This window comes from Neolamprologus multifasciatus, chromosome 5, assembly GCF_963576455.1.
Source record: "Neolamprologus multifasciatus chromosome 5, fNeoMul1.2, whole genome shotgun sequence".
Taxonomy (NCBI): domain Eukaryota; kingdom Metazoa; phylum Chordata; class Actinopteri; order Cichliformes; family Cichlidae; genus Neolamprologus; species Neolamprologus multifasciatus.
Genome location: NC_140443.1, coordinates 7,808,421 through 7,835,840, shown reverse-complemented (window position 1 = coordinate 7,835,840; position 27,420 = coordinate 7,808,421). Strand labels below are relative to the sequence as shown.

The 27,420-nt window shown below is 36.1% G+C and overlaps 5 protein-coding genes across 8 annotated transcripts in view; 3 read left to right on the top strand and 2 right to left on the bottom strand.

Annotated features, from left to right (window-relative positions):
• Window positions 1-27,420, top strand: part of ngfb (nerve growth factor b (beta polypeptide)) — a 122,749-nt gene that overhangs the window by 61,401 nt on the left and 33,928 nt on the right. The window lies entirely within an intron of this gene.
• slc5a8l (solute carrier family 5 member 8, like) lies at window positions 429-7,686 on the top strand. The gene is made up of 15 exons (XM_085159169.1): window positions 429-1,962; window positions 2,263-2,328; window positions 2,588-2,639; window positions 2,903-2,970; window positions 3,278-3,432; window positions 3,695-3,835; window positions 3,924-4,053; window positions 4,156-4,244; window positions 4,534-4,646; window positions 5,563-5,630; window positions 5,768-5,854; window positions 5,991-6,184; window positions 6,456-6,565; window positions 6,675-6,760; window positions 6,869-7,686. The coding sequence occupies exons 1-15, from the start codon at window positions 1,609-1,611 to the stop codon at window positions 6,980-6,982; spliced, it is 1,827 nt and encodes a 608-aa protein (XP_085015295.1). The 5' UTR covers window positions 429-1,608; the 3' UTR covers window positions 6,983-7,686.
• On the top strand, window positions 7,885-9,480 carry LOC146517979 (uncharacterized). 2 transcript variants are annotated; one of them, XM_085159174.1, is made up of 4 exons: window positions 7,885-8,005; window positions 8,171-8,644; window positions 8,749-8,901; window positions 8,988-9,480. In XM_085159174.1, exons 2-4 carry the CDS (start codon window positions 8,188-8,190, stop codon window positions 9,113-9,115), a joined length of 738 nt encoding a protein of 245 aa, XP_085015300.1. In that variant the 5' UTR covers window positions 7,885-8,005; window positions 8,171-8,187; the 3' UTR covers window positions 9,116-9,480. The 2 variants fall into 2 exon arrangements, with proteins under 2 accessions (XP_085015300.1, XP_085015301.1); XM_085159175.1 differs by having other exon boundaries at window positions 7,891-8,005; window positions 8,177-8,644.
• sycp1 (synaptonemal complex protein 1) lies at window positions 9,300-17,898 on the bottom strand. 3 transcript variants are annotated; one of them, XM_085159166.1, is made up of 35 exons: window positions 17,773-17,898; window positions 17,258-17,387; window positions 16,966-17,050; window positions 16,821-16,864; window positions 16,571-16,735; window positions 16,390-16,457; window positions 16,209-16,282; window positions 16,044-16,102; window positions 15,864-15,930; window positions 15,639-15,712; window positions 15,426-15,534; window positions 15,046-15,140; window positions 14,768-14,952; window positions 14,611-14,678; window positions 14,471-14,532; window positions 14,249-14,365; window positions 14,037-14,141; window positions 13,795-13,898; window positions 13,571-13,688; window positions 13,401-13,471; window positions 13,229-13,310; window positions 13,068-13,130; window positions 12,926-12,988; window positions 12,790-12,852; window positions 12,561-12,677; window positions 12,355-12,465; window positions 12,175-12,267; window positions 12,009-12,083; window positions 11,815-11,901; window positions 11,578-11,724; window positions 10,629-10,679; window positions 10,411-10,482; window positions 10,236-10,340; window positions 9,999-10,064; window positions 9,300-9,901 (listed from the first exon to the last, which is right to left on the bottom strand). In XM_085159166.1, the coding sequence occupies exons 2-35, from the start codon at window positions 17,384-17,386 to the stop codon at window positions 9,761-9,763; spliced, it is 3,135 nt and encodes a 1,044-aa protein (XP_085015292.1). In that variant the 5' UTR covers window position 17,387; window positions 17,773-17,898; the 3' UTR covers window positions 9,300-9,760. The 3 variants fall into 3 exon arrangements, with proteins under 3 accessions (XP_085015292.1, XP_085015293.1, XP_085015294.1); XM_085159167.1 differs by lacking the exon at window positions 17,773-17,898 and adding an exon at window positions 17,620-17,753; XM_085159168.1 differs by lacking the exon at window positions 11,815-11,901.
• On the bottom strand, window positions 18,445-27,375 carry LOC146517977 (monocarboxylate transporter 1-like). Its single transcript, XM_085159170.1, has 5 exons — window positions 26,967-27,375; window positions 23,501-23,754; window positions 20,964-21,107; window positions 20,070-20,843; window positions 18,445-19,417 (listed from the first exon to the last, which is right to left on the bottom strand). Exons 2-5 carry the CDS (start codon window positions 23,715-23,717, stop codon window positions 19,182-19,184), a joined length of 1,371 nt encoding a protein of 456 aa, XP_085015296.1. The 5' UTR covers window positions 23,718-23,754; window positions 26,967-27,375; the 3' UTR covers window positions 18,445-19,181.

The window sequence follows — 27,420 nt, the reverse complement described above, 5'->3', positions numbered from 1 at the left end:
AGAGATGACACTGGTACAACACAATCAAAAAGGGTTATACAACCCGATTTTGTATTACTAAAGCAAAAGTTACTGTAAAGATAGAGAGAATGAATTCCTGACAAAAACATCTTAAAAAACAAAGGAAGAGTGCAATTCTCCACCTTCACTTTGTGTCTCCTTATCTGTAATTTAGTTTAATGATTGTCGAACATAGTCAAAGTCTCAGACACGTTAAGTGATTTTGCAACTGTTTTGAATGCCATTGTTGTGTTTCTGTGTATCTGTAGCCCACTAAGATCAATGCAAATATAAAAATATTAGACAACAAAGAAGTACAAAGCAGGAGCTGGATATACTGATTTCTTTTTCATTTTAGTCAAAGGGTTTTTTTTTTTTTTTAGAGTAAAAGGTTTTGCTCTAATTACAGTTACCATTAAAGTATATGTACATGGTTAACCTGCTGTCATCATTTAGTTTATCAGTGACCAGGAATATTGCTCACAAAATGATTACGATACATTGAACATTTGAACAGTAAAATACAATGTTAGCTTCCACCTTAAACTGATTATTCTTTCTCCCCAGCTATTGTTCAAATACATAAACAGTTCATTTTACATTAACTTTTTAAGAATCTACAGCAACTGATCCTCTCATAAAAGCCGTCTTGAAAGAAACCATTCATGAAACCGCTAATATTTAATGAACTGGCATAAAGGTCGAGGGCAAATGATTACACTTACTTTTTCTCTCTAGTCTGCAGTTTTTTTTGCTGTAGCTATACTTTTCACTGACACTTAGATGTGTGACTTTTGTGCTTTTCTATGCATTACTGGAGAGATAATCAAATACTGAAATGCTAAGTAAGGCATTAGCAATCACATATGACATGTATGGCAAATAAAACACAATGTCAGACTAGGAGTAGTGACAAAACCCAAAATATTTAAACCGCATTCCTCCTCCTGAAATTCCTAACATGACCAATAAATACTGAATAACCATGAGTTGCACACAGACTCCTCATAGGTGTGTCAACATGTCATTTCTTTTTAAGTGACACCATAATAACATAAAAAGAAATATTTTCTGTCCAAAAAGAATACACCACGTGTCTTCTTTTATGATAACGTGTCATAAAAGAAGACACACTAGAGGCTCATTAGTTTTTACAATCAGGAAAAATACAGAAGGCTTTACTACTTAGTGGCCCTGATAGATTATTAACTAAAGTGAACTAATCTTTATAGTCACTAGAAACCACCAGAGTGGACCAGATTTCTGTCAACGACAAGGGAGACAGTTGAACTACCTCAGTGTTCTCATCAGTCGAAGAAACTTTTCTTATAGTTAAAGTGGCTAAGCTGCAAATAATTGAAGACTAAAACCAAGAAAACTCTTGTAAAATCTGAGGAGGTCAAGCTATAACTTTTCCACTACGCAGCGGATTTAAATTTCTGACAATTGATTCTGAAATGCACTGCATGTCAACTGGATTTAAGGACAATTTCAGGATAATTTAAAGGGGAAGGACTATATTTGCAAGATTGAAAGTTATTGAATTCTGACAGAAGCTCAATATTGTGTGTCAAAGGAAGACCGTTTGCTTCTCCTGCTGAATCAACCATGGTGGGTACAGGAGGTCCTGTGGCAACTTTCTCTGTGTGGGATTATGTGGTGTTTGCTGGAATAATTCTGGCGGCAGCTGGCGTTGGCCTATTCCAGGCTTTCCGAGGTCGCAAGGAGACTACCAGCGAGGAGTTCTTACTGGGTGGACGGCAAATGACAGCTGTGCCAGTTGCCATGTCGCTCACTGCCAGCTTTATGTCTGGCATCACAGTCATTGGTACACCTGCTGAGTCCTACCGGTTTGGATCTGCTTACTGGATTTTTGGCTTCGCCTATGCTATCATGTCTGCAATCAGTGCTGAGATCTTTGTTCCTCTTTTCTACCGACTGAGGGTCACCAGTGCCTATGAGGTAGGGAGATGGTAGAAACGCTGGTGAACATATGAATCAGGAAATAACTGAAAATGCCAAAGATCAATAAAGCAAACAACAAAAATAATGTACACAGCTTGGTGCTGGTTAATGAAGGTTACTCATTACAGGTTACTCATTACTTGTTAAAAGTGATTCCAACATAGTATGTAAAGAAATATCTAAAGTATTTTTTGGAAGTTTTATTTTTAAAAAATGCAGTACACATTACAGCAATCTAGCAAATTTGTGGACCAAAAGATCCTTCTATTGATATCCAGGGTTCGTTTTCATTTCTAGTACCTGGAGTTGCGATTCAGCCGCCCCATTCGGATAATTGGGACATCAATGTACATCGTCCAGACGGTAAACAAAGAGTTTTAAATGATTAAATATATGATCAATTACTTTATGTATTTTGACTATTAAAACTGAAATTATTTAGGAATGAAAAGTTGAACACCAATGATTAAAATGTTAAAGATAAAATGAAAACAGCACCTGCTGTTTTTTTTCTTTTTGACTATATGTAAAACTGTTTCTTCCACTTCCAAGAAAGCATTAATATAAAATATATGCTTGTTGTTTTTCCATGTAATCAGCTAATGGTGACATTTCTCCTCAGGTACTGTACACCGGTTTGGTTATCTATGCTCCAGCTCTTGCTCTAAATCAAAGTAAGCCAAAAAGCTCATAAAACACATCTTGATAATTGAAGGACTTTTAGCTTTAAGCCTCACTAAACTGTCACCTGCTCATAAAACTTCTACTTCTTCTTAGTGGTATATTTGTCCTGAGTCAATAAAGTAAAGATTCTTTCATGTTTATCCTATATAAAGGTTTATTCAAAAAAACAAACAAAACCCAAAAAGTGAAAAAGAAAAAAAAAGAAAAAAGGATGCAGACAGAACCATAATGAAGCTTATTTCTTATTACTCAGTCACTGGGCTGGATCTGTGGGGAGTGTTGGTGGCTACGGGAGTGGTGTGCATCATCTACTGCACTTTGGTTGGTACCATCTAATGTAAAAAATTATTATATTTATTTAACTAGTTGTTTTAGAGAAGCATGAACTGAAAACGTTGTTACGCCAGAGCATGCTTTCATTTCTAATGATAAACGTTTTGGTTCATTGAGGTTTTAATAACCACTCTTTCACTTGCACATGAATGAAATTAAAGTTATTGGCTCCTTGATTATTAATAATTGTACACATCTGAACATTATTATGACTCTTACTAAGGAATCAGTTCGACAGATTCTGCAAAAAACCTTTACAATGTGACGCTTACTCTAACATCAATGTTTACTTCAGGGTGGACTGAAAGCAGTAATCTGGACAGATGTGCTTCAGATGGTGGTCATGCTGTCAGGTTTTGTGGCTGTTATAGCTAGAGGAGCTGTACTGCAGGGAGGCCTGACAAAGATTTGGGAAGATGCTGGTGAAGGAGGCCGACTACATGCTTTTGAGTAAGTACACAAGCAGACTTATGTCCAATAGTGAGTGAGTTTATTTTACAATAAAAAACGGGCAGGGATTTTGAATCACATAAACTGTGATTACTAATTCCAAGGAAATTTACTAAAAACATTTTGTATCCAAAAATAAATATCATGGATGGGAAGCCTGCTAATTGGCTTCTATATGCCATTCCACATTAGAGTTTGTGTTGTTGATGTCCTCAAAGTTAACCTTCAGTATATTTTCATATTATTGACATTTCTATCACAGTTTTGATCCAGATCCCCTGAAACGACATACTTTCTGGAGCATAGTAGTTGGCGGTAGCATGATGTGGGTGGCAATCTACGCAATCAACCAGTCCCAGGTGCAGCGTTATATCTCCTGCAAAACCCTGGGACATGCCAAAATGTGAGCGTTCCTGTAATTCAATACAAACAGTACATTGCTGAGTCTGAGCAAAATGTTATGTGCTGACATGTCTTTTTTCATCTTTCAGGTCTCTGTATGTGAATATGGTTGGCTTGTGGATAACTGTGACTCTGGCTGTGCTTTCTGGTCTCACCATGTACTCCATTTACAAGAATTGTGATCCACTATCAAACGGTGATGTTGACACCCCTGACCAAGTAAGTAAACCTGCAGTTTTCTCTTTAGTCCTCACCACCTTTCCTTTTATTGTGCAACAAAGCATTATGTGTAACAAAACATGGGTTATATTTATCAACCAGCTGTTCCCATACCTTGTGATGGATATTCTGGCAGACTTCCCTGGAATTCCAGGCCTGTTTGTGGCTGCAGCATATAGTGGTACCCTGAGGTGAGAGCACTTTAGACATGCAAAAACATGTCATTTTAGAGCTGTGCAGGGATCAAGACCTGATAAATTAACATTCTTAGAAAAGAACTGCCTTTGATGCTGCCAGAGAAAAAGTTACTAAGTAGTGAACAGGATGATATTTTTGCATTTGCATTACTAGACATAGATAATGCCATAAAGTACCATTTGTTGCCTGAAACTAGCTTCTCTGTGTGTAATTATCATTTTAAATGCATCAGCCTGACTATTGTGTTCCGAGTCTAAAAGCTTACCTTTGTATATTTTTCAGCACAGTGTCTTCCAGCATTACTGCTCTAGTTGCTGTCACGGTAGAAGACTTTATCCTACCCGTGTACAAAGACCTCACAGAGAAGCAAGTGAGCTGGATGAACATGAGCCTGAGTAAGTTGCAGAAACAAAAAACGTCCAAAATAGTCCAAAAAAGCCTTGAGGCAACTGTTGCTGCAATTTGGCACTATATATATATAAAATTAAAGTGAATTGAATTGAAAACCCCGACTAAAAGCTTCATTGTGTCTGTAATAACACAGCTTAATAATAAGACTTTACAGCTCTTTGTTTATAAGTAGTCACCAACAACTGTTCAGACTCCTATTATCACAGACCCTTTGAGATTACAAGAGAGCAAGTGATATCGAGATAACCATCTTATCTTGCTATTTTAAGCAAGGGATTCAAAGCATTTCCACCATATAAGTTATGAAATGATTAGAAATATATCATAGATAACCATTTGAGCCTGAGTAATACCTCTGAACAAAGGAAGTCTTGTCAGCAAGTAGACAAGTCATGAAGTTGTAAAAAACAATTGTTAATAATTTATATTAACAGACCTAACAGAACAGTCGGTACTGTTACTGTTATTTTCAGAAGGTGTAATTATGGTGTGGGTCGTTCATTTTCTGTGAAAATATGTTTGCAGCACACAGCTTATCTTTTTCTTCTTTATGTCATACAGACAGTTTTTAGTATGGATCAATATGTTGTTTTTGCACAAGGTCACAATGATCTTGTTCCTTGCAGTCCATTTTTAAGTGCTAAATCATTTATGGTAGGAAAAAAACATGATTTCTACTGGCCTCACATCACGTTTGTGGACTTATTTTTCCATACGTTTTCCATAAGTTATAATGATAAATTGAATTATATGAAAAAAAACCCCAAATAAACATTTGCTTTTAAACAGAGTTAAGTGTGCATAACATAATAACATTTGTTCTAGAAAACCGTGTAAAACATGTTGCCTATCTGAACAACTGAATTTGCACTGCAAACGTTGTAATCTTTCTACTCACAGGTATTTTGTTTGGAGGAGTCTGTATTGGAATGGCTGGAGTAGCTTCCCTTATGGGAAGCGTCCTGCAGGTAATCTGAATCACCATGAACACAAACTACTGCAGTCATTTACTGCTCTTCAGCTTCACCATGAGGTGAAAGTTGCAAACTACAGGGTAAACTACTTTTTTTTTCTTTTCTTGTCTTTTTTCCCCTTTTCTTTTCAGGCCGCTCTTTCTATATTTGGCATGATAAGTGGACCGCTCCTTGGTCTCTATCTATTAGGCATGTTTTTTCGCACGTCAAACTCAATAGTGAGTATTTCCTAGCACTCAGACTTCTACTAGCACAACTGCACAACCTGACAACACATAAAAAAAATATTGCCAAAGTAATAAAAATGTGATGTCCTAAAGAAAGTACTTCACTGTGTTCATATTTACTTTTCAGGGAGGACTTGTGGGAATGACCATTGGTCTAGTGTTGACTCTGTGGGTGGGGATCGGAGGCCAGATTTACCCACCAACAGATGAAAAGACAAATCCTCTTCCACTCACCACTGCAGGCTGCAACAACACAATAGGCCAAAACTATACAACAATAACTCCCTGGTCCAGTCCAGTGACTCTGACCCCAGAGCCTGAGTGAGTCATTTTACATAAAAGACTGATGCAAAACCTTTTTTTGCTACTCAGCAACACAGTAAAAATCACAGTAAACTTTTATTTAACAAAAAAACCCTGTTTAATAGCTGTCTAAAAAGGCATAATTAAACCTCACGAACCAACTACAAAAAGTACAAACTGCCGTGAAAACAGTTGTCAACAGTTGAAAACAGTTGTCTGCTTTAAACATAACATAAATTTTTATATATAGTCTAAGTATATTAAAATTAGTGATTTTTGTTCATTTCAGTTATAGGCCTCCTTTAGCAGACACCTGGTACTCTCTGTCTTACGTCTACTTTTCTCTGTTGGGCGTTCTGACCACAATTGTGTCTGGCCTGCTTGTGAGCGTGATCACAGGTGAGATATTACTTCTGCAGAAATCTAGTCCATAATATTATGGTATTTCAATTATATCAAAACAAGGATAAAATCAAGGGAGTATGTATTTTTTTTTATACATATACAGGTGGATGTAAGCAAGACAAGAAGAACTCAGAGCTGTTTGTGAGGAAGAATGACTTAATCTGCTTCAGCTGGTGCAATAAGTCAAAGGTATGATGCTTACCCCCTAACAAATAAAGGAAGAACATATCAGCAACCCTCTCCAAAATAAACAAAAATTTGGTGTTATAAATATAATATGTTTTTAACCCAATACAGGAATCAGACATTACAGAGAAGACTTCAGCAAACATTTATATGGGAGCTGACAACCCAGCATTCAAAGAAGACGACGTGATGAACAAAGATGTTGAAAAAAACACAAGACTATAATATTAGTCTATCAATGACATATTTTGTCTTGGGGTCATTTTAATTAAATTTAAGAAAATATACGCACACACATAAAGCACAAGCAAAACCCCTTTATTAGCATCTGATGATAATGGTATTTATATTGATACTAATCATGTGTCGAAAATCTAAAATTGAATCACTCAAGAAATCATTGTATTTATGTTACTGACGTATTTCAACAAGACAGAAACAGTGTATTTATTAATACAATGATGGAAAAAGAAATCTTTGTTTATTCAAGTCAGATGCCCACAACTTCTGCTCCCCATGGGTTGAGATGTTCCCGTTTCATGGTCACTTAGACAACCTAGTAATTCCATTTATCACCCTTTATAGTTGCTGATACCAGATTACAGTTTCATAATCTATCTGAACATTGCACTCAATTTTATGCTGACACAGAGATACATATTGGAGTATTGTTCACTTTTACTGTACAGTGTGATTACTGTTTTGAAGGAAGTGTTTTGAAACATGAACAATGGCTGTTTGTTTATTACAGAGTTGCTTTTATATGGAAACTATTGCACTCTTTATGAGCTGCCTGTACAAGCTGGTAACAAATTTGTCAATAAAATATTTTGTAAAAAAGTGAACTCAGTAAAAAAAAAACCTTAAATCACACATACACAAAAAAACTCTAAAAACCTTAGTGCATGAACTGTACACACATCCCTCTTTCTGTCTCTCTCTCTCTCTATATATATAAATGTATTGTCTATTACTTTGGTAACTGTCTCTTTAAGGCTTGTAAAATATGTTTGCCATAAAGAAACAGACGCTGATCTCTGGACCGACTTACAACAATGCCTTTGTCTCCTTAGTAACAAACAGTAGAGGAAGTTTAAGGGTAAAACTGCCCCGCCCACATTCACCTGCCATAGTATCAGCCACTTTCAATCGAGGAAGTGAACAGTCAGTTGAGACATGGAGGCACACTTTCAACCAGAGAATTAAACTAAACTAGGCTGCTGTTTTCACTCTTATTAACTAAACAAGGTGAGCTGGTTTTTCTTTCATTTTTTTTTTCTCGAATTAGTTTTTTAAACGGTTTGAATTTACTTAAAATTTCACAAGACGGATTTACATGTTTGTGTAATTTAACTAAAAAGATCATATCTAGTTTTGTTCAGTCTTGATTTCAGCTAATGTTTTTCTTTCTAGTTCCAGATTAAAAGGCCATGGATGTAAAGTTTACTGTTCTGGCTTACTGCCATCTGGCCCTTTTGTTCAGTGTGGCCCAAACAGAAAATGGGACTAGCACTCCTCAACCAACCTTTAGCTTAACAAACCTTATGAAACTAACTCATTCTGACTCTACTTCACCAATCTCAAATTTGACTGAGGAGACAACACAATATACCAGCACACAGTTGGATAACAAAACTGTCGTTAGCACCACTGCGGCAACAACCGAGAGGACAAGTCACCACCAGACTTCTCAGTCAGCAACCACCTTGACTCCTCTAACAAACAGTACAACTCTGAGGACTACAAGCTCTAGCACTCAAATGTCAACATTTACTGCACAAACAACGGCAGCAATCCAGACCACAGTAGATAAGTCAAGTACACCAAGTACTCCAGTAATTACAACTGAAAATGCAACTCATACTACCATGAACAGAACCAGACAAGGTAAGCATAAGGCTCCATTCTTATCTGCAGTTTTATCAACAACTATTCATTTTTTACATAATTTGCTGATTATGGTAATTCTTGCTGTTTTACTTTGTCGCTAGATGTGGGCCTCAATGTCTCTGAAAGGAATATGACTATTGTCTTCAGCACTGTACTTGGAGCATTTGCTGTGTTGTTGGTTTTTCTTATGTTTCACAAATGCAAACAGAAAATACAGTACTTGCACCAACCTCTCAATAATGCACAATACACAGGTAAGGAACTTTCCTTCATCAAACAATTAGTTCAAACCCTTTTATTTACTATTGGCAATTAAAAATACTAATCTAATTTTAAACAGATACATTTGTGGCAGATGATGACACACTCGTTATTTCTGGAGGACTTTATGATGGCCATCCAATCTACGACAATGTACCAACAGCTCCTGCAGACCAGTCTCAATTCCACCTTGAGTTTCTCCATTAAAGACACAGAATTTCTATAGTCTGAAATCTACAGTTTAGGAGTGGATAGAACCAATGTACTAAACTAATGTAACCAATATACTTTCAAGACTGAAATATAACTCCTATAATGGTCTTTATAAGAGAAAAGTGGTCCTTAGTAAAGGAAAATGAGAATAGGTAGGACATGCAAACAAGTACAAAACTGATTTTTGAGAACATTGCTTTTACTTGTACAACACCAGAATACATAAATATATTAACAGAGTAACTTGTAACAACTAGAAATTGTCAAAGATCAGCAACATAACCTTGTGATAGAACATATTAGATTTCACGTTAACATTAAAGATGAGTTATTCCAAAGATTAGCACAACAGCAAAGTAATAAATAACACATTGACTCTGTAGTAGGTAAATTTAATCCTAAACACCCATAAATAAACTTACTAAAAGCTGGCATCTTAACACCAAAACCTTCTTCTCATTGACACTATGTTTTAGTTGAACCATAGAAACATATTCCATTCATGTTTTTGTGTTATTTTTAGTCTATTTGTTATTCAGTCAATCATGTATTATTTATTCATTCTCAATAGAACTGTATTTCAAGTCACCCACCTCTACCAATATTGTTATTACTGCTAATCTGACCTAACAGCCATACTTAGGCAAAAATCTTCTCATTGGTCTTTTTCTTTTTTTTGTCACAGCCAGTAACAGCTGTCCAACCAGCATCTCTCATTCTTTTCATTGCGGCCAGCTTTAAGGAGTTTCCTGGTGATTTATGAATGAGTGGGCTCTGATTCTGTAAAAATAACACACACATACACACACATAGGGATTTTTAAAAATCAAAGTAAGTATATTATATGCCACTTTGTTGGATCATAAAGGCACATTACCTTTTTGAGAATGTGGAGTTTACATTGTGAATCTGAACTTTTACGTGCAGGTACATTTGTAAAGGTCTATTCAAGACAAGAAACAAAAGAATACACATTAATCTGTCCTAGCGAATTTGCAGAAATGGTAAAATCACATTCACATAACCTGCAAGGTTTATGGCATTATTTTTTAAAATATTAACAAGCCCCCACCCCCCCAACCCGAAAAAACAAAAACAAAAAAACATTGCTTACCAAGAGATCATTTTGATCTGAGCTGTCAGACTTGGGGTCGAGTTCAATGGCGCTCTTTCCCCACTGTGCTGACTTTTCAGAAGGGGGAGTCCTTATTCTGTAGGACTATAGGGGAATAAATGTCAGTGAATATATTCATATTTTTTCAATTTTGGAAAATGTCAGAATATATTACTTTGATCTTTGTTGTTCTGGCAGTATGGTTTGTAAGACTTCTTGGGGTTTTCATGTCTTCACTGTTGATGCACTAAAATTCAAAGTCAGTGCAAGTCTTATAATCATTTATCATAAAACTTAAAGTAAATAAAAGCATATCAATACATGAATTATGTTATAATTTACTATAGACATTTTTATATATCTACTTTATGAATAGGTTAAATTGCAGTCTACCTTGGATTTTGGTGTTCCACATGATGATCTGATAAATTCAGTGGCAGATTCCTTAACAACAATTCAAACAAAGTTGCTTTAGAAAAAGGCTGTGGTAATAAGGTTACATTGTACTGCTTTACATTCACACACAAAGTTTTGCGGTCGTTTCCTACAGCTATAGGCAATTATTAGCAGAGTCTTCCATGTGAACTGACTAAGAGTATCTGGTGCCAGTATTCTCAGGCCCTATAAAAGCTGCTATCTTACTAATCTCTGAGAGATGCTCTCCATGAATTTAAATGTTTTCTCCAATGAGTAACACCCATGCTCATATTCACACTGCTATTCTTGTTAATTAATGGTTTCTAAATAAATCAACTCTGGTGCATTTTTAGTTCCCATGGCACATTTGAGACTCTCATTCAAACATATGAATATATACCTTTTTTTACTCATACACAACAAATACATTTAAAATCCCTTTTCTTTCTCTAAATAAAATCCAGGTGAATAATAAACATTATGAATAGCTATAGGGCTACAAACTGAAAGGCTAAAACACCATGTCCACCAAAAAAACCAAACCAAAAAATGGCAATTAAAATCTTCGCAAATATTATGGAAAAATAATAAATGAATCTATTTGTCCGATTTGATCCACCAATCACTTAAGACCAAATGTTGTCTGATTCTGACTCAGCTGGATGTTGTTCTGTTTTTGTCTTTACCTATAGCCTGGTACCATGGATTATTTTTCTAATAAATACCAGTTCAGCAAATTCAATTGGGGTTGTATTTATTTTTCATAATACCCAAAACCAAGGATGTACTATATCTGAAGTAGAAAAGGCTATTTTGAGAAATCTGTAGTTATAAAAACCTTAATCATCTGATTTTCTAAGCTTATCTTAAACAAAAATGTCTGAAACATTAATCTGTTGAAAACATTTTGGTCGATAAAACTCACATCTGTTGTACGAGTGGCCAAACTCTGACCATCTTTGCTGTAGGAGGAAGTTTTCTTGGCCTTGAAGAAGTCAAATGTGTGACTCTTTGAAGAGTTCTCTTTTGGAACCTCTGAACGTTTCCTTTGTTTATAGTTTGAGGCAGCTACCTGTAGTAGTACACATACAATTTTGGGTCAACTAAAAGTAATGACAAAGAATGCCATCTAGTGGCAGCCTATGAGCTGCATGCACTGTACCTGTTTGTCGCTCCCTTGTGACAGCAGAGTGCTTTTCACAACAGACATTTCCTGCTTCAGATCACTTGTTTTGTTTCTGACGTTTTCCTAAATTCAAAGTGTTTGTTACATTGTGAGTTGTCTCTCTCAGAAGTATGACAAACAAACAGCTGTATAAATAAATCCAACATAAACTGATTTAAAGTAGCATATACCTTCTCTCTTGTTTCTGCCTTCAGCTCTTTCTTCAGCCTCTCATTTTCAGACTTATGCTTTGAGAGGTCCAATTCCTGATTTAGAGAAATTTGTGATGCAAATATTAGGATATGACATATTTTCTGGTCAATCATTATTAGTGCTACTTAGCATGTTTCTTGGTACCAGTGATTTTTCACGAGCAGTCGCCTCCATCTCATTCTTCTTCTTCTCTTCAAGCTCTGCGTCCTTTTCTTGGACCATCCGGTCATACTGGCTCTGGTAGTGACAAGTTGGGTTCATTCCAGCACAATATACATGAGACATATTTATCAGACAGCAAGAAGGCCATTATAATAACTTTACCTTGTGTTTTTCCATCAGAGTGACCATATCTCCAATCTTATGCTGGCATTTAAGTTCTGTGGCCTCCTTGTTCTTAATGGCTTCTGCTGCTGTAATTCTAAGTTTCTGGACCTACAACACAAATTGGTTCTATTTTTGTAAATTCAATTTGAAGGAGGTAAATGTTAATTAAATTGAAATTACAAATTGAAAAGTAAAAAAGTAACCTCCTTCTCAAGTTCTGCAGCAAAAGTCGATTTTGACTCAAGAGTCTTGAGCAGTTTCTCATGTTCTTCTCCTTTGAGTTGTTTAAGGTTCTGGGACTCATTTTGAAGGCTGTTGATCTAAAGATTAAAGCAGCATCTTAATTTTCCAGTCTAATACTGATTAGCTTAAATAGTTCACATACATATTAACAACTGGAAAATAAAAACACAAAGCAAACCATCCCCATACCGTTGTTTCAAGGTCACTGGATTTTGCAATCTCCTGTGCCATTTGTTTCTTAAGCATTTTATTCTGAAAATATACAAGTGAGGACAATAAATACCATTCCACTCCTTTTATAGCTAGTTTCATGGTCATTACAAACCTCTTTCTTGTATTCCTCCTGGGCTTTAAATTTAATTTCATATTGTTTTCTGAGTTTGCACAGCTAAAAAGCAAAGATTTTTTGTTTAGTTCCAGAAAATGATCAATAACAACAGTATTTGCAATTTCACATTTTCACTCACCTTTGTTTCCACAGCTTTGATCTGTTTTTCTTTTTCTGTGATTTTCACCTGAAGTTGCTCATACTGTTCACACAGAGCATAAGGAAGCCATAATGAACATGTTTAGAATAAGCATCTTTATAAAGCCCTGTTTCTACTAATAATTTAGTTAAGATGCTTACCTTTTCTTCAGTTTGCTTCTGCAGAGTTTCTGTTTGTACACATTTCCCCAGGATTTTGGTTTTGACTGCAGTTAACTCATGTCTATTGCATGGAAAATGAATATTTAAATCTCAAAAACTGTGCATTCCAATCAGGAAAAAGTATCTTTAAGCCTCTGAAGTGCATATTCACCGTAAAGTCTTGTTTTCTTCCTCCAGCGTTTGAATTTCTCCATCGAGTTTTAATGCCTTCTCCTCACTCACCTGAGTCGAAGGTTTTCAGAATTTGTGATTCATATAATAAATGATTTAATAATAATACAAATAATAATAAAAATGACAATAATACTATAAAATTCAGACCTTCATGTTTGCCTCAATAGCTTGCACGTTAGAGAATCCATTTTCAAACTGCTCTTGAATGGCTGTCTTCTCAGACTGCAGCTCATTAAAGTTTGATAATAACTCTTCATACTTTACTCTTAAAAATGACATAAATAAAAAATGAAACATATTACAACAGCGTAATAAAATATTAAAATGCTAATATGCTAATATGATGAAATGGCTGTCTATTAACAACTCACTCATTTTGCAAAATGTCTTTCCTCAGCTGCTCCATCTGAACGTTGCATTCCTTATTTTTCTTCCTTTCAGTACACAGCTGTTCCTCCAGCTCCTGCACTTTGATCTGCAGGTATATTGCAGAGAAGCAATGCATTGTATATTTCAACCCAATGAATATATTTTACTACCAAACACATAAACAGCTTTCTCTAGTGGATAAGAGGTGAGGGGATGAGAAACAAAATTAAAAACATGTAAATGCCTGAGTCAAAGTGGACTTCTCCTTTAAATGTTCTTTTTCCTTTTCAGCAGCTTCACAAGCCTTTTTCAGTGAATCATTTTCAGCAAAAGCATTCTCTGCTTCTTTCTGTATTAGGGGAAATGGACAAACAATTCTAAGTATATTTATTAGGCTATCTGATACAGATCGTCTTTTCTTTTTGCATTATGTATCTATTTATCTACTTATATCACCTTAATGAAGTGGATTTCTTCAGTTTTCTTTGAAAGCTCAGCCATGAGTTCCTCCATTTTAGCTTGAATGAACTGAATTTTAGCCTTCACTGACTCAATGGATTTAGATTTTGTGTCCTAATAACAAGAACACATATTGTTTTCAAGGTATGTAACAGACTTGGGCATGCAAGGACTGGTTTTAGAGAGAAATCGTACACTTTCCCTTCAAATAAACCGTACCAGTTCATCTTTGAGAATTTGGATTAGGCCATCTTTCTTTGTAGCTTGGTCGAAGGTTTCCCCTGTTGAGTAAAATATTTCTTTCGGCTTGAAACCACATCACCTAAAAATATCAACACATGTTATCCGGTGGGACTTACCTAAAACTGTGTTTCTCCTTTCAAGTTCAGTGTTGTTTTCTATAAGTTTATCCTCAAGCTCTTTGGCCCTTCAGAAAAGTAAAAACAAGAATATAACGACATGAGGAAACATTGTACTTTATCTAGAAAACACTGTGAATGAAGGAGTTTAATATACCTCTCTTTCTCTAGTGCTAGTGAAGTCTTTAGCTCTTGAATGGTTGACTGAATGCACTCTAGCTCCTCTGCTTGCTGATTTTTGACTCTGTTGAGCTCCTGTAAACTGAGATCTTTGCTTTGGATGACCTCAGCATACTCTTTTTTACTTTGTTCCAAGGCTGCAGCAGTAGTTTCCTGATTTTTCTTTGTTGGGTTGTTAATATTTCAGTTAAAGCATATTGCATGCAACACAAGAGCCCAATTTCAGTACAAAGAAAAGAATCTCAAGATACTCACTTCAGAGTCTCTGCAGCGCTGCTCGGCAATATTCAGTTGTTGAAGAAGAGATTCCTGTCCAGCTTTTGCACTTTTGAGAACTTCAAATTGATGATCTATAAAACCACATATATAATATTAGTATCCCCAAAACAAAGTGTACTAACCTGACCTGAAGTCTGGAAAAGAAATAAAACATTTTCACCTTAAACTAAGCACCTTTTCTCATGTTAATGAGCATCTATCCAAATATACTGTCATCACTCTAATACTTCTGCATATTTAATACTGAGTAATATTTAAAAACTGTCTTGTTATGAACACACTGTTTTATTACCAGTGTAGCAAAGTTTAAAAAATCAACATGCACAGCTTATCTTCAGATCTAATTATGATGTTACTTGTTGACTGTTGAAGTTCATTGCAGTGCTTCTGAGTTTCATCGAGGTCCAGCAGGAGTTTCTGTAGTTCGGTTTCCTTATCCTTAAGTTTTATTTGAAGCATGGTGATCTGCAAAGAACATGTCAGTCAAAATTTGTAAAATATGTGGAAATATATTTCATGCCAAAAGTTCCTCAAATAAACTGATGGAAGGGCTTTTTGCCCCCACTAACCTCTTCCTGTTTTATCTTAAATTCCTGCTGATATTTCTTTTGTAGCTGGTCAAATTGCAGTAAGTCTTCTTTGACTGAAAAACAATAAAACATGCTGTGTTGATGGTCAAAGTGTCACTAATTCATCTAGTTCCACTTGAAGTCTAAATACATTTAAGGCATTTTATTGAGTAAAAGACATAACATTTTGGCGTAATAAAGGCAAGAAGAAATGTATATATATACCTTTCTGCATCTCTTGCTGATCAGTTTCTACTCGGACACGTAGGCTTTCAAATGCGGCAATCAGTTTCTAAATGAAAAAGTAATAAACTGGCAATCAAACCTCATCATTTTACAATGTTTTGATCAACAAAATATAATAAATTAAAAGCTACTACTAGCAAACATTTTGTGGTGTTTTACCTTAACACTTTCGTTGTTTTCAGTAAGGAGGTCGTGGGTTTCCTCTCTTTCAGCTTCAACTGCAAAACATTCACAGCAATGTACCATTTATTTCTGCACTTACTAAAGCTGATAAAGAAAAGTATTCTCCAGATCAGCAGAATTTAAGAGACACTTTTTACTTACATAAATGTATTTTCTCAACTGACGAGTCAAAGGTTTCCTTGAGTATATTGCACAAGTTCCATGTTGAATTGTTTCTGCATTTTAAAAATTGAGTTTTTAGCATTTCACAATTAAAGGAACAAAACAAAACTAAATGTAATCAGATCATCATATTTATCTTAGTTTAACAAATCACACATACTTGTTCCTCAGTTCTTCATTTTCACTAATCTGTTCCTCCAGCTTTATGCTGAGACTTTCATTTCCAAACTGCAGACAGAAAATACATTAAAGAATTCAAAGTTATCTCTTCCTGTTGTAAATGTTGTACGTAGGTAGACAGACAGAGATAAGCAAATAAGATCAGTCTGTGGGGTACACACCTGCAGCTCCTGAATTGCCTTGCGCTGTGTTTCAATTGTTCTTTTGTTATCTTGGAGCCTTCTTTCCTTTTCCACAGTGTCAGAATAAACTTTAACCTTCCAACACTTAATTTTCTCAACTTCATCAAACAGCTTTGAATAAAGCTGACCAGGATTGCAATTATTCTGGAAAACATCCACAGTTTAGGAATTAAAATGACACACACAGTCATATTCATACTGCATATTTCTGTGCAATAGAAATATTTACCTCGTCTTTCTCCATTGGTTGCATGAGTTTCATCTTCAGAAAGTCTTTAGTAGGACACAATAATTAGGTTAATATTTATAGTGCAGTTCTTCTGTTGGAAGTGATAGAGCTGGTGTTGTTAAATAACACAAAGACACACAAATACCTTGTTTGGGCGGTTTAGTTGGTGCAACCACGTTTGTATTGGGGAACAGGATGTTTTTCTCTTTGTCAAAGCATTCACTGTAACTCTGGTGGAAAAGAGCAGTAATATTTAATGTCATGTGTGTTAATAATTACTGCCTCATAGACTGCTGCTGACAACACACATACAATGGTCATTGCGCTTGTAAGGTTAAATAGTTACTGCTGAGCTAGCATAGTGGTGAGTTGAGTTTTTTCATCAATGTTTAGCTTCTAATTATTAACTAATTATAACTAACTATTTATTGACTTACAGGTTGCAATGCGTTCATGAAATCGCCTCTGTCTTCAACTATTTCTTGAGGTTGAACCGCAGATATTGGTCCGTTATTCACCCTGGGAGGCACCAACAGCTTGAAGCTAAAACGTCGATCTCTCTCCATTCTGGAATAGCCATACAGCAATAACCTAGTTATTTAATAAGCGGTGTTTTAAACCAAGACATCTTTAATAAACACCACAGAAATGCCAGAAGACTACAAATAACTATTATTGTCCCTTTTTACCTAATATTCATAAGTCAAATAACCCTAAACATTAGCTAGCTAGCTAACTAACGGTAATTAGCTTTTTATTTGTGAGTCAACTAGGCTCGCAGACAACAGCTAACAGTTACCTCCGGTATATTAGAACAGCGTTATTTCCCACAAAATACAAGATAAAAAAAACAATAATAATAGTCAGTAGTTTAGAATGTTACTTAATAAACATCAATGTGGTAATTTACTAGGTACTACGTGTAAACTATGACATTTTTTTTAAACGTTACCTGTTAAACTTGGTTAACGGTTATAACACGACCACCCTGCACGAGGCGAGGAAGGACTCTAGCCCACCTGTTTAAGTGAAGACTATTCTTGTGTCGTTCAGGTTTATTTAAATATCATACTTTATTTTTTATTATATTATTTTTCTTCTTCTTCTTGATAATAATAATAATAATAATAATAATAATAATATAATAATGTTTGTGGTAGCAGTGGTATATACACAAAATTAAGTTGTTTTTTGGTGGGCGGATGCTGTGTCCCTTTAATTAATATTTAATGTGTAAAATTGGCAAAATAAAGCAAAATTTTATATTATAAAATGAAAAATGAAGGTAATACGTGATAGTCAAAGGTCTAATTTAGCACAGATATGCAGTTGGAGGTGATATATGTCATATAAGAACAGCACTTTGCATCTTTGAAACCATCAATCAGTTTAGTACATAGTGGAGAATATTAATTATTCTCTAAACTCTTGTATCAAAACTAATATGCAAAAAATATTACAAACAAAATAATAATATAGAAATATTCTTTTTTTCCCTGAAGACTATAGCTGACGTTAAGATTTAATTTTTAAATAAATTATGTCAGCACATAACAAAAACATTACCATATTTCTATCTTAGATTCAAGAAAAAACAAGACAAAAGACACAGTGGAATATTACATCCTTGTTAAACAGCCTTTTATTTGACTTTTCCCACAAAATTCCTTTTTTTGCAGTCAGTGGCATGTTTTCCATCATAAGGCAAACCGCTAAACATCAGAATTATTTTATAACAGGCATAATGCATTATCAACAATGAACCAGAAAAAAATAACATTTAAAAGAATTTAGAATGAGAATGAATGTGCTTATGGAATAAACAAAGTGGCATAGGTGATACTTCTAAAAGTTAAAAAAAATTGCACTTTGCTGTGATGTGCTTGGGAAGCTTATGATGTCTTTATAAATGTCGTGAGAGAGAAGTGAGAAAAGAGAAAGTGTCTCTTAAAAATAAAGCTTTCTACTAGTAACAACAAACAAACAAGAGCAAAACACTTTCATTATGTGATTGTACATTTCAGAAGGTTAACATGCTAAAGGAAATAAAGTTATAAAAAATGTTATAATGATATTACCAATAAGACAGAAGTAATTTAAATTGCTTATTTAATATATTTATGAGGTTTACGTATAAATATAAGAGGTATATATTTAATGAGGATTGTGTATTTGTGTTTAAAGGACTTTAATAATTGTGGCTATGAGTTCTATGGTGAGCTTCAAAAACAATGCATAATCAAACTGATGAGGAATTAATGCTATTGTTGCCTGTTGAAAAAGCATGTTTCTTTTGATGAAAAATTACCTCACTAAGGACAATAAATTGACCCATGTTGTAAATTGACTTGATGCAGGACTTTATACAGTGTCCTCTGTATTCCTAGCTTCTGCCACCTCTTTGGCAGCATTGTCCCTGTTGGACTTTTGTACTCCAACTCCCACCACTCCTCTCCTCTCCTCCTTTTTTTTCTCTTTGTCCAGCAGCCGATAGTTCAGCCCCATTCCTGCAAACAGGAAGACACTAGCAACTATGAGGATGATCCCACAGCCCTGGTAGGTGTACTTGTAATCATGGTAGACGTCTTTGAACTTCCCTGTGAAGACAAAACGACATCATACAGGATAATTTGTTTCTGTGCATAAACTGTATATTAAAAATGGAAGTCTTCACCATGACATTACCCTTTGGTTTGTGCACTCACATTCAGAATCGTTCAGATGGATATTTTAGCTGTTACTCTCTGTGTGTTTTGATAGTAGCGCAAGGGCTGGTACTGACTGAAAAACTACAGACCCTACATGCTCATGGCTTTTCACTTACAAGGTACTACACTCAATGACATAATGTGCGATAGTCTATTCTAGTGGAACAGTGTAAGGGTCTATGTGTTGCCCCTGTGATGGGGGAGACCACACCTCACGCCCAGTGACAGCTGGAATGGATGGATGGATAATCTAGAAGTCTAAATCAAAATGACAAAATGAAGACAATACTGTGTTGTGTAACAGCTGAAACTAGAGATTAAGGCCATAAACCTATAAGCGAAGTCTTTACTGAAGTAAAAGATCGAGTGACCAACAAGGCCATTTTCTTATACAGTTGCACTTCTTATTGCGACTCAAGGAGTGCCCTCTGCTAGTCAGTTAAAAAATAAAATTAAGCACTTATGTAGTGGCTTAACTATCTTTTATATATACAAGTGTATTAGTATAGTAAGTAGTTATTATCATTAGTGGGGTACTCACCAAGTAACGGCGGACCTAATAATACAGGACCGCACTCAACAATAGTGACAAGCCCAACAGCACTGGAGAAACGCTGCGCTCCGACTAGGTCCATTAACGTCTCGAACAGCACTGCACTCAGCCAGCCGAAAGCAAACCCAAAGAAGATGGCATAAATGGTAAAGCCTGTATAATCTTCTGATATTGGAGCTAGGACATGACACACGCCGTTGTACAGTACTGAAGCAGCAAAGAAGTACTGTATCCTGGAACGGACCCACTTGGTATTGGCCACCATGCCCATTGAGGGTCGGGCAAACATGTCAACAAAAGCGAGGATAGACAGTAAAAAAGCTGCCTTCTCTTTGGCAATGTCTTTACTCTTGGCATAATTAGAGAGGAACACCAGCGGTGCAAAGAGGCCAAAAAACATGACAATATTTCCCACTATATAGAGCAAAAAGCCACGGTGCTTGAACAAAGTGAGGTCGATAAAGCTGTTAATGGTCTGCAACACAGTCTTCCTCTCTGTGGTCTTCTCTGCAGGCTTGGGTTTTGGTCCTATAGGTCGCATGAGGGAACCTGCAACACAGCAGTTGAAAAGCAGGCCACCCAGGATCAGAAAACTTCCTCTCCAGCCAAACTGATCAAAGAGCCAAGTATTAATAGGAGCTAGGGTAGAAAGAAAGACAGGACTTCCAGCCATGGCAAGCCCATTAGCAATAGGTCGCTTGTTGTAGAAGTATTTTCCAATCATTGTGAGAGCAGGGTTAAGGTTGAAGGACAATCCCAGACCTGAAAGATTCAGTAAAAATATGTATAAAAATGAGCATGAAACAGTGTTTGAAAAAACAACAGTGTACAAAAAAAATAAGTTAGTAACAAACAAACTTGAAAATATTAAAAACTAGGTACCTCCAAGAACACCTATGCAAAAGTAGAGTGCTTGAACCGATTCACAGAAAGAAGCAGCAATGAGGCCCAATCCTGACAGGCATCCTCCAGCCATCATAACGGGACGACTCCCATATTTGTTAACCAGGATGCTGCTGATTGGACCTGAATCAAAAGAAACAAAGAACAAATATAGTAAATATATAAATATAGCATATATATCATGTCGCTACATGTTTTTCATCTATTCAAAGGCACAATTCTAATTTTAACCACCAGAGGGCTCTAGTGCCACAGCTGTGTCTCAGCAAATTCAAACAACTTCAGCAATCAGTTTTGTCAGTGCTGCACTGCAGTAGATGTGCTCCCAAGCCATTAATAATGCGATCTGTCAGAAAAACCACAAAAGCTGCAATGAAATAATCATTTATTTGATCCAGATATTCATAAAAATTGACAGAAGAATAATTTGTTTTGGAGCTTTTTTTAATGTACTCCAAACACAATTGAAATGATCATTAGAAATATCTCAGCTCAGACAAGCGGGTGGGGGTATTTGTGTGAGTGTACTGGGGTGATTTTCTCACTGGTGTGTACATTGGGGTTAAAACAACACAGAATCTTCTGTTATATATATAACATATATATATAACATATATAAATATTAGATTTTGATACTGGCTATGGAGAAAGAAAGACTGACTGTGCAAACAGTAACCAGCTTATTAAGATTCATGCATACTGGATTCAAAATCAGCTCAGGAAAATTGCTATGACTAGTAGACAAATGACTAAAATGCACTGAGGGCTCGGGTCGCAAAACACCATCTCCATCTAAGACATGTAACAACCAGCCTAAATGAGTATGAGGATCCACATGGAAGACACTTCTGCCTTCCTGCCAAATCTCTGCACTAGCCAATGAACCCAAATGGAAACTGACAGTTTTTGTTTAGAGGTTGTCCAGACTCATTTGCCAGCACGGTGCAAGACAAAGGGTTTTTAAATTGTAATGCAGGCAGTCTCCTCACAAACAATGAGTTCTTTCCTTCTGCGTTGCAGGGTGGGTTGCTTATGATAAAAAGGTTGGAGACAAACCAATGTAGAATATTATGAATATAATGAATCAAAAATTGAAGGAGTACAGAGGTACGCAACAGTGGGCTGTTAATGAACTTCTCCTGCTGATGTGTTCTGAATGTTTAACATAGAGATGGCAAGAGGCTCAGCTGTCATCTGCTCACGGCGCTGACAAACATTGCCTTGCTTATTCTCTGTTCTCAATTACTATGCGTAGCTTGCCTTCATCTGTGTATATTTACATCAAACATTTGCATTAATTGAGGGAGTCACACATATCCACGTATACTAAGACACTGCAGCTCATAACTTGTTAGGGCATGTGAGGCTCTAAGAGCCAAGTGAAACAAAAAGAAGTGATTAACAGACATCCACTTTGCTCCATTATGTGTTACAAATAAAAAGCAACACCATGGTAAAGATAGGCAAGTTGAGAACAATCAGTTACTGTTACAGTGTAACTCAATAACCTTAAACCATCGTTCCTGCATGCCTGAGTGTCACTCTCCAAAAGCAGCTGCTTGTTAAGTGTTGCTGAACAATAAACAGCATTGATTTCTTCCATGGGGAACACGATACTTCTGTTGTACAGTAATGAGGACTTAACTTGAATGTGAAGTTTTGTTCGCCTTAGGAACTTAATACTCAGAGTAAATAACAGACATGTGGCACCTTGGTTTCTTGGGATGTTTTCACCTGGGATGTTTTGATGCAATATGTTCACCATTATGCACACATGCTAGCTGAGTGAGGCCATATTTCCAATTTTATTTTACTGCTAGCAGATCTTAGCCCCATGTATAAAATTTGACTGACAGTGTATTTTATATGGAGATACACTTCCCACTTCACACATTAGTTTGGAACACTAAAGCAGCTTTCCCGAAGCTTCCTTGAGACTAGATGCCTAAGTCATCATTTTTCCAGTTCATCACACACTAGAGCAAAGAGAACAGCAGTGTTTTGATTTCAGAGGAGATGGCCTTTTGGGACAAGAAGGACTTCTTTGAACTCTGATTTCTCTCTGTTTATTTATCGTGAGCTTGAAAAGGGCTTTATCGTCATCTGATTGACCAGCCCTGAGTGACATCATGAAGTGTCTCATTCATCTCATCAGTGCAAGAACACAAACAAAACCCCTGGTGGTCTTCCAGTCTCAAAGCACAAGAGAAAAGAATAGGTAGGTGTGCAAGGCTTAAACTCATTCATATGCTCCAGAGACAGATAATGTTGCAACAGCATTTCAATGGAACACTTGAAATTTTTTTTCGCCAGTTTAAATTTTTCCGCACAGTGATTATGCTTATGTGTGATCTCTCTGTGACTGAAAAGCTACACAGTAAGCCTGTATTTCATCAAAAATAAATGATTTTTTTTTCTTATTTGGAACAGAACACTAAAGGAATAAATGTAGTATGGTCATGCTAAGAGCTGGGTATTGATTTCAGCTGCTTGTCTTGGATGGTACTGTAGCTCACCTCCGCCGTACGTGACGGCTAACATGATGGAGGAGATCCAGGACACCTGGCTACTTGTCACATTGAAGATCACCTCAATCTCTTTGAAGAAGACAGTGATGGACTTGGGAAATGCATAGGAGAAGCCAATAGAGATGAAGGCTCCAATCACCACCATCCATCCCCAGCCACCCTCAGGTGGTGTGTAACCTTGAGGACCACCGACGGCTGGTGGCATTGTTCTTAAAACTCAAGGAGTTTTACAGATACGATGACTGTTTAGGAGAGAACAAAGTGACAGAGAAAGTCCTTTGATTAGTTGCTTGTAATTCTTAAAACACTTTAACAAAATTATATTTGTGTTTATGAATTAGAATACAGAAGACCTTTGGCAAACATCAATAAACATAGAAAATTACAAAACATTTTTCCGTTTCATACTGCTGCACAGTCATTTGTGATACTTTGTTCAATTTATTGTCCTCTTTTACTTGAACTTGATATTTTGTCCTCAGCTTTGAAACATTTGACATCAATAAAACATTCTTATATCAGTTTTGTGACTAGAAAGTGTCAGCAATAGATCAACTTTGTATTCAAGTTGATCTTAACCAGTATGACCTTGCAAACAGAACTCAGATTTCCAAACACCAGCAGTGGTTTTGTTTCCGGCTCACCTCTCTTGTTTAGTAATATTGTTAGTACATTTTACTTTGGCATTGCCTATCATGGCAGCTTCTGAAGAAGGAAAATCAAACTAACAAATTTTCTACCAGAGGTGTAATTTTCACATTTTCACACTGTGTTTATAAAATAAACATTTGCTTTTATTTTTTTTAACCTTCAGTAAGTTGATGTTACTTTTTTTTTTTTTTTAGTTTTTAGAAAACTAGAAAAAATACACATCAGGTACTGTCTCACAGTCTTGATTTGATTTTCCTTTTTCCAAAATGTTTTCATGCATTTCATGCTCCTTGGTCTCAGCGTTAACTACGCTTTTCTATTCTTTGGAAGCCCTTTTGGCCATTTCAGCCCTTTTGGCCACTTCACCATATAGCTTTGTCATGCATTATACAGTACGAACCTTCTATACCGACCTATAACCTCTGAGTAACCCTGCTTTGACGATACCACGTGTATATGAAAAGATTCATTATGTTGCAAAAGCATTCCCCCAACTTTAATAACTATCTTCAAGATTAAACATGGCATTTCTGGCCTTGCTTTGCTTTGAATTGATCTCTGCATGCATTTACTAAACTCCCACCTGCTGATCTCACACAGTTTCACTTTAGAAATGATGAATACGAGTCCATCTGCAGAGTCAAACAACTTACTGTATTGTTTACACAGGGGAGACTATCCAGAGAGAACATCGATCAGACCACGAACACAGGTTGAATTCACACTGCTCAATAGCTCAGGGCTACGCTCTGGAATGGCTGATGATGTAGCGTTTTTCAGCCAAGGAGGACTTGATTTGGTTGATGAATTGGGTTAGGACTCTGAAAACTTATTGGATAAACCAGTTGTGTGCAGCACGTAGTGAATATTTAATGTTTTAAAGAACTTTTGTTATTGAGCTGGGATTTTAGCATCTGCTGTGCAGCTGTAAATGTGCCTCCTTCTTTATCCTGCAGCAGCAATACACTGAGAGAAATAAGAACTTACACTGCCACTAAATCAAATCAGTTTTGCATATCAAAGAAATAAGTTGTGTGTGTGACATTATTGGTTATCACTAACAAGGAGTATTTGTTTTTTTTATGCAAGTAAAATGCTAAATGACTGTTGTTTTTGAGGAACATTAAATTCACAACCAACTGCACTGTGTCTGTACTTTTCATACTTCAATGTTCTGGCCGACTTGTCAACCAGTGAGCATTCATTTATGTTTAGAAACATGCAATTGGGATTTTGGGAGGGCTGTATGGAAAAACCTTTGCGCTGAAAAGCTTATCCATAGACTCTCCACTGACAAATACATACGCAAACTGACACAAACATGGAAACAAAAAGGTGTCCTAACTGCAGCTCTGTACTCTGATGATGTTCTCTGCAACCAGCATTAGAAAACGTAACTGTATTAGTTTTCTACTCAAAATATATATATTTTGTCATATTTTCTTTTCTTTTTTAATGTGTTGCTTCCAGTTTAATCTTGTGTTTTCATATCCACAGAAAGTTCAATGTTGTTTGATCTTACCTGTCCATTGGTTAGCTTCATATCAAAGTTAATCATGTTTTACCAATAACATCATGACAGCCCAAAGATTTTTCCATGAAGTGACCACAATACAGCAAAATTATTTTACAAAGCCTAAATGTCTAAGTTTGCACCACGTTTTTTATTGCCCTTTCTTAATAAATACTACTTTAAAAATCAATGTTGTTCAACACACTGTAGGTAACAATAAAATTTGAGTTAGTTTAGGTTAAGTGTAAACGTTTTTAAAAAAAGATTTTAACCTTTAATTGATCAAGGATCCTTGTCCTTTTGGAAACTATGAAATTACGAGAAAAGGGAATGAAAAGATTGAATGAAGTCTAGACTCTTCAACAGGATAATATGCCGGGAAATGTTATTACAACAGAGACAGTGCTATCTGTACTTTTAAAGAACAAAAATTCAGCAGTTGACATTAAATGATAAATGGAGGAACAAGTTAAGACAGACAGGACCCCCGGATAGAATAGTAAATCTGCAGAAATAATGAATAAAACAGACTGCCTGTCTCTAAAATAAAGAGCAAAATATCAATTCAGTAAAAACTGCAGAGAGTCAATTCATTCAAGCCAGGATAAGGAGTAGACAAACATGCAGAGGTATAAAAACAAACTCCCCTCACGCTGTAAAGGTCTAAATAAAGTAGCCAAAGTGGGCGGCCTGAAAGTGCCACTTGACAACACACATACCAGCACAGAAGCAGGGTGGGCTCAGCAGAGGACATCAGCAGATATACAAAAGGATTTGGTCCCTGTGCTTAAAGATGTGAGGCTCAACTGATTTAATTTGAATTCATAAGATTAAGTTGGGTAAATGTGTCTCCTTTTCTTAGTAATTAATTTTAGTCTCAACTCTGTGTACCCATATGTTGCCTGAATTAAATTGTCAAACTAAGAATAATGAAAATAAAAAAGAAATTACCTTTAATATGGTTGAGAAACCACGCAATTTTAAATTTGTGCCAAATTGGGCTCTTTTGCGGAAGACTTTTCATTCATTCTGCCCGCTTCAGGCCTTTTCTGACCCCAGCTTTCTAGTACCAATTTTAGACAGAAATGAATTTGTCTGTTTAATTATAGATGAGAATAATGTGTTAAATATTTGCTCAGGGAAATTGCATTCTCACATAATAAGTATTGTTATAACACTAACAAAGCAATCCATTTTTTATGAATATCCAACTGGAAACAGACAAGTTCTTGAAGTAATTATTTTAAAAATGATGTCTGGCAAATATTACATGTATATCAAGGATCTTACCTTAGCAGGAGCTCTTGAACAGGGACAGATGAGCTCTGCAGATAAAGTCTCTGAGGGACGTTAACACAGTGCAGACATCACAGAATCGGACTGAGTGGCTTTGAATATATATATATTAAAAAAATACAAAAAAGAAACACTACATTTGTTTCACAGACTGTCCACAAAAAATCAGTGGGTCGGTGCCAGGCTACAAGTTTCAACAGTGTCACTGTTTTCTCTGACTAAAGTAGAGTTCATTCAGTGCCCAGATCAAACAGCTGGACAATCTGGACACAACGGTGCTAAATGGTGAGGCCAGTCAAGATCTTATTGGCTATGCAACACGTAGAGCCATGCCCCTACGGTGCTTTCTCCACCCCTCTGTCATGTGCTGAGCTGACACATAAGGTCAGACTAAGGCCCTGCATACTGCACAACTCTATAGTATCCATGACTGTATGTGGTCCAAGAG

Excerpts from the sequence above, each read along its gene's own strand:
- LOC146517977 (XM_085159170.1), bottom strand. The coding sequence starts at position 23,717 with ATGCCACCAGCCGTCGGTGGTCCTCAAGGTTACACACCACCTGAGGGT. Across the intron at positions 20,844-20,963 it reads TTGCATAGGTGTTCTTGGAG|GTCTGGGATTGTCCTTCAAC; the intron begins GTACCTAGTTTT and ends TGAATCTTTCAG. Across the intron at positions 19,418-20,069 it reads ATTAGGTCCGCCGTTACTTG|GGAAGTTCAAAGACGTCTAC; the intron begins GTGAGTACCCCA and ends TTGTCTTCACAG.
- LOC146517979 (XM_085159174.1), top strand. The coding sequence starts at position 8,188 with ATGGATGTAAAGTTTACTGTTCTGGCTTACTGCCATCTGGCCCTTTTG. Across the intron at positions 8,645-8,748 it reads CATGAACAGAACCAGACAAG|ATGTGGGCCTCAATGTCTCT; the intron begins GTAAGCATAAGG and ends CTTTGTCGCTAG. Across the intron at positions 8,902-8,987 it reads CAATAATGCACAATACACAG|ATACATTTGTGGCAGATGAT; the intron begins GTAAGGAACTTT and ends AATTTTAAACAG.
- sycp1 (XM_085159166.1), bottom strand. The coding sequence starts at position 17,386 with ATGGAGAGAGATCGACGTTTTAGCTTCAAGCTGTTGGTGCCTCCCAGG. Across the intron at positions 13,472-13,570 it reads CTATTGAGGCAAACATGAAG|GTGAGTGAGGAGAAGGCATT; the intron begins GTCTGAATTTTA and ends CCTTCGACTCAG. Across the intron at positions 11,902-12,008 it reads AGGCAGAAACAAGAGAGAAG|GAAAACGTCAGAAACAAAAC; the intron begins GTATATGCTACT and ends CTTTGAATTTAG.
- slc5a8l (XM_085159169.1), top strand. The coding sequence starts at position 1,609 with ATGGTGGGTACAGGAGGTCCTGTGGCAACTTTCTCTGTGTGGGATTAT. Across the intron at positions 2,971-3,277 it reads GCATCATCTACTGCACTTTG|GGTGGACTGAAAGCAGTAAT; the intron begins GTTGGTACCATC and ends TGTTTACTTCAG. Across the intron at positions 6,185-6,455 it reads ACTCTGACCCCAGAGCCTGA|TTATAGGCCTCCTTTAGCAG; the intron begins GTGAGTCATTTT and ends TGTTCATTTCAG.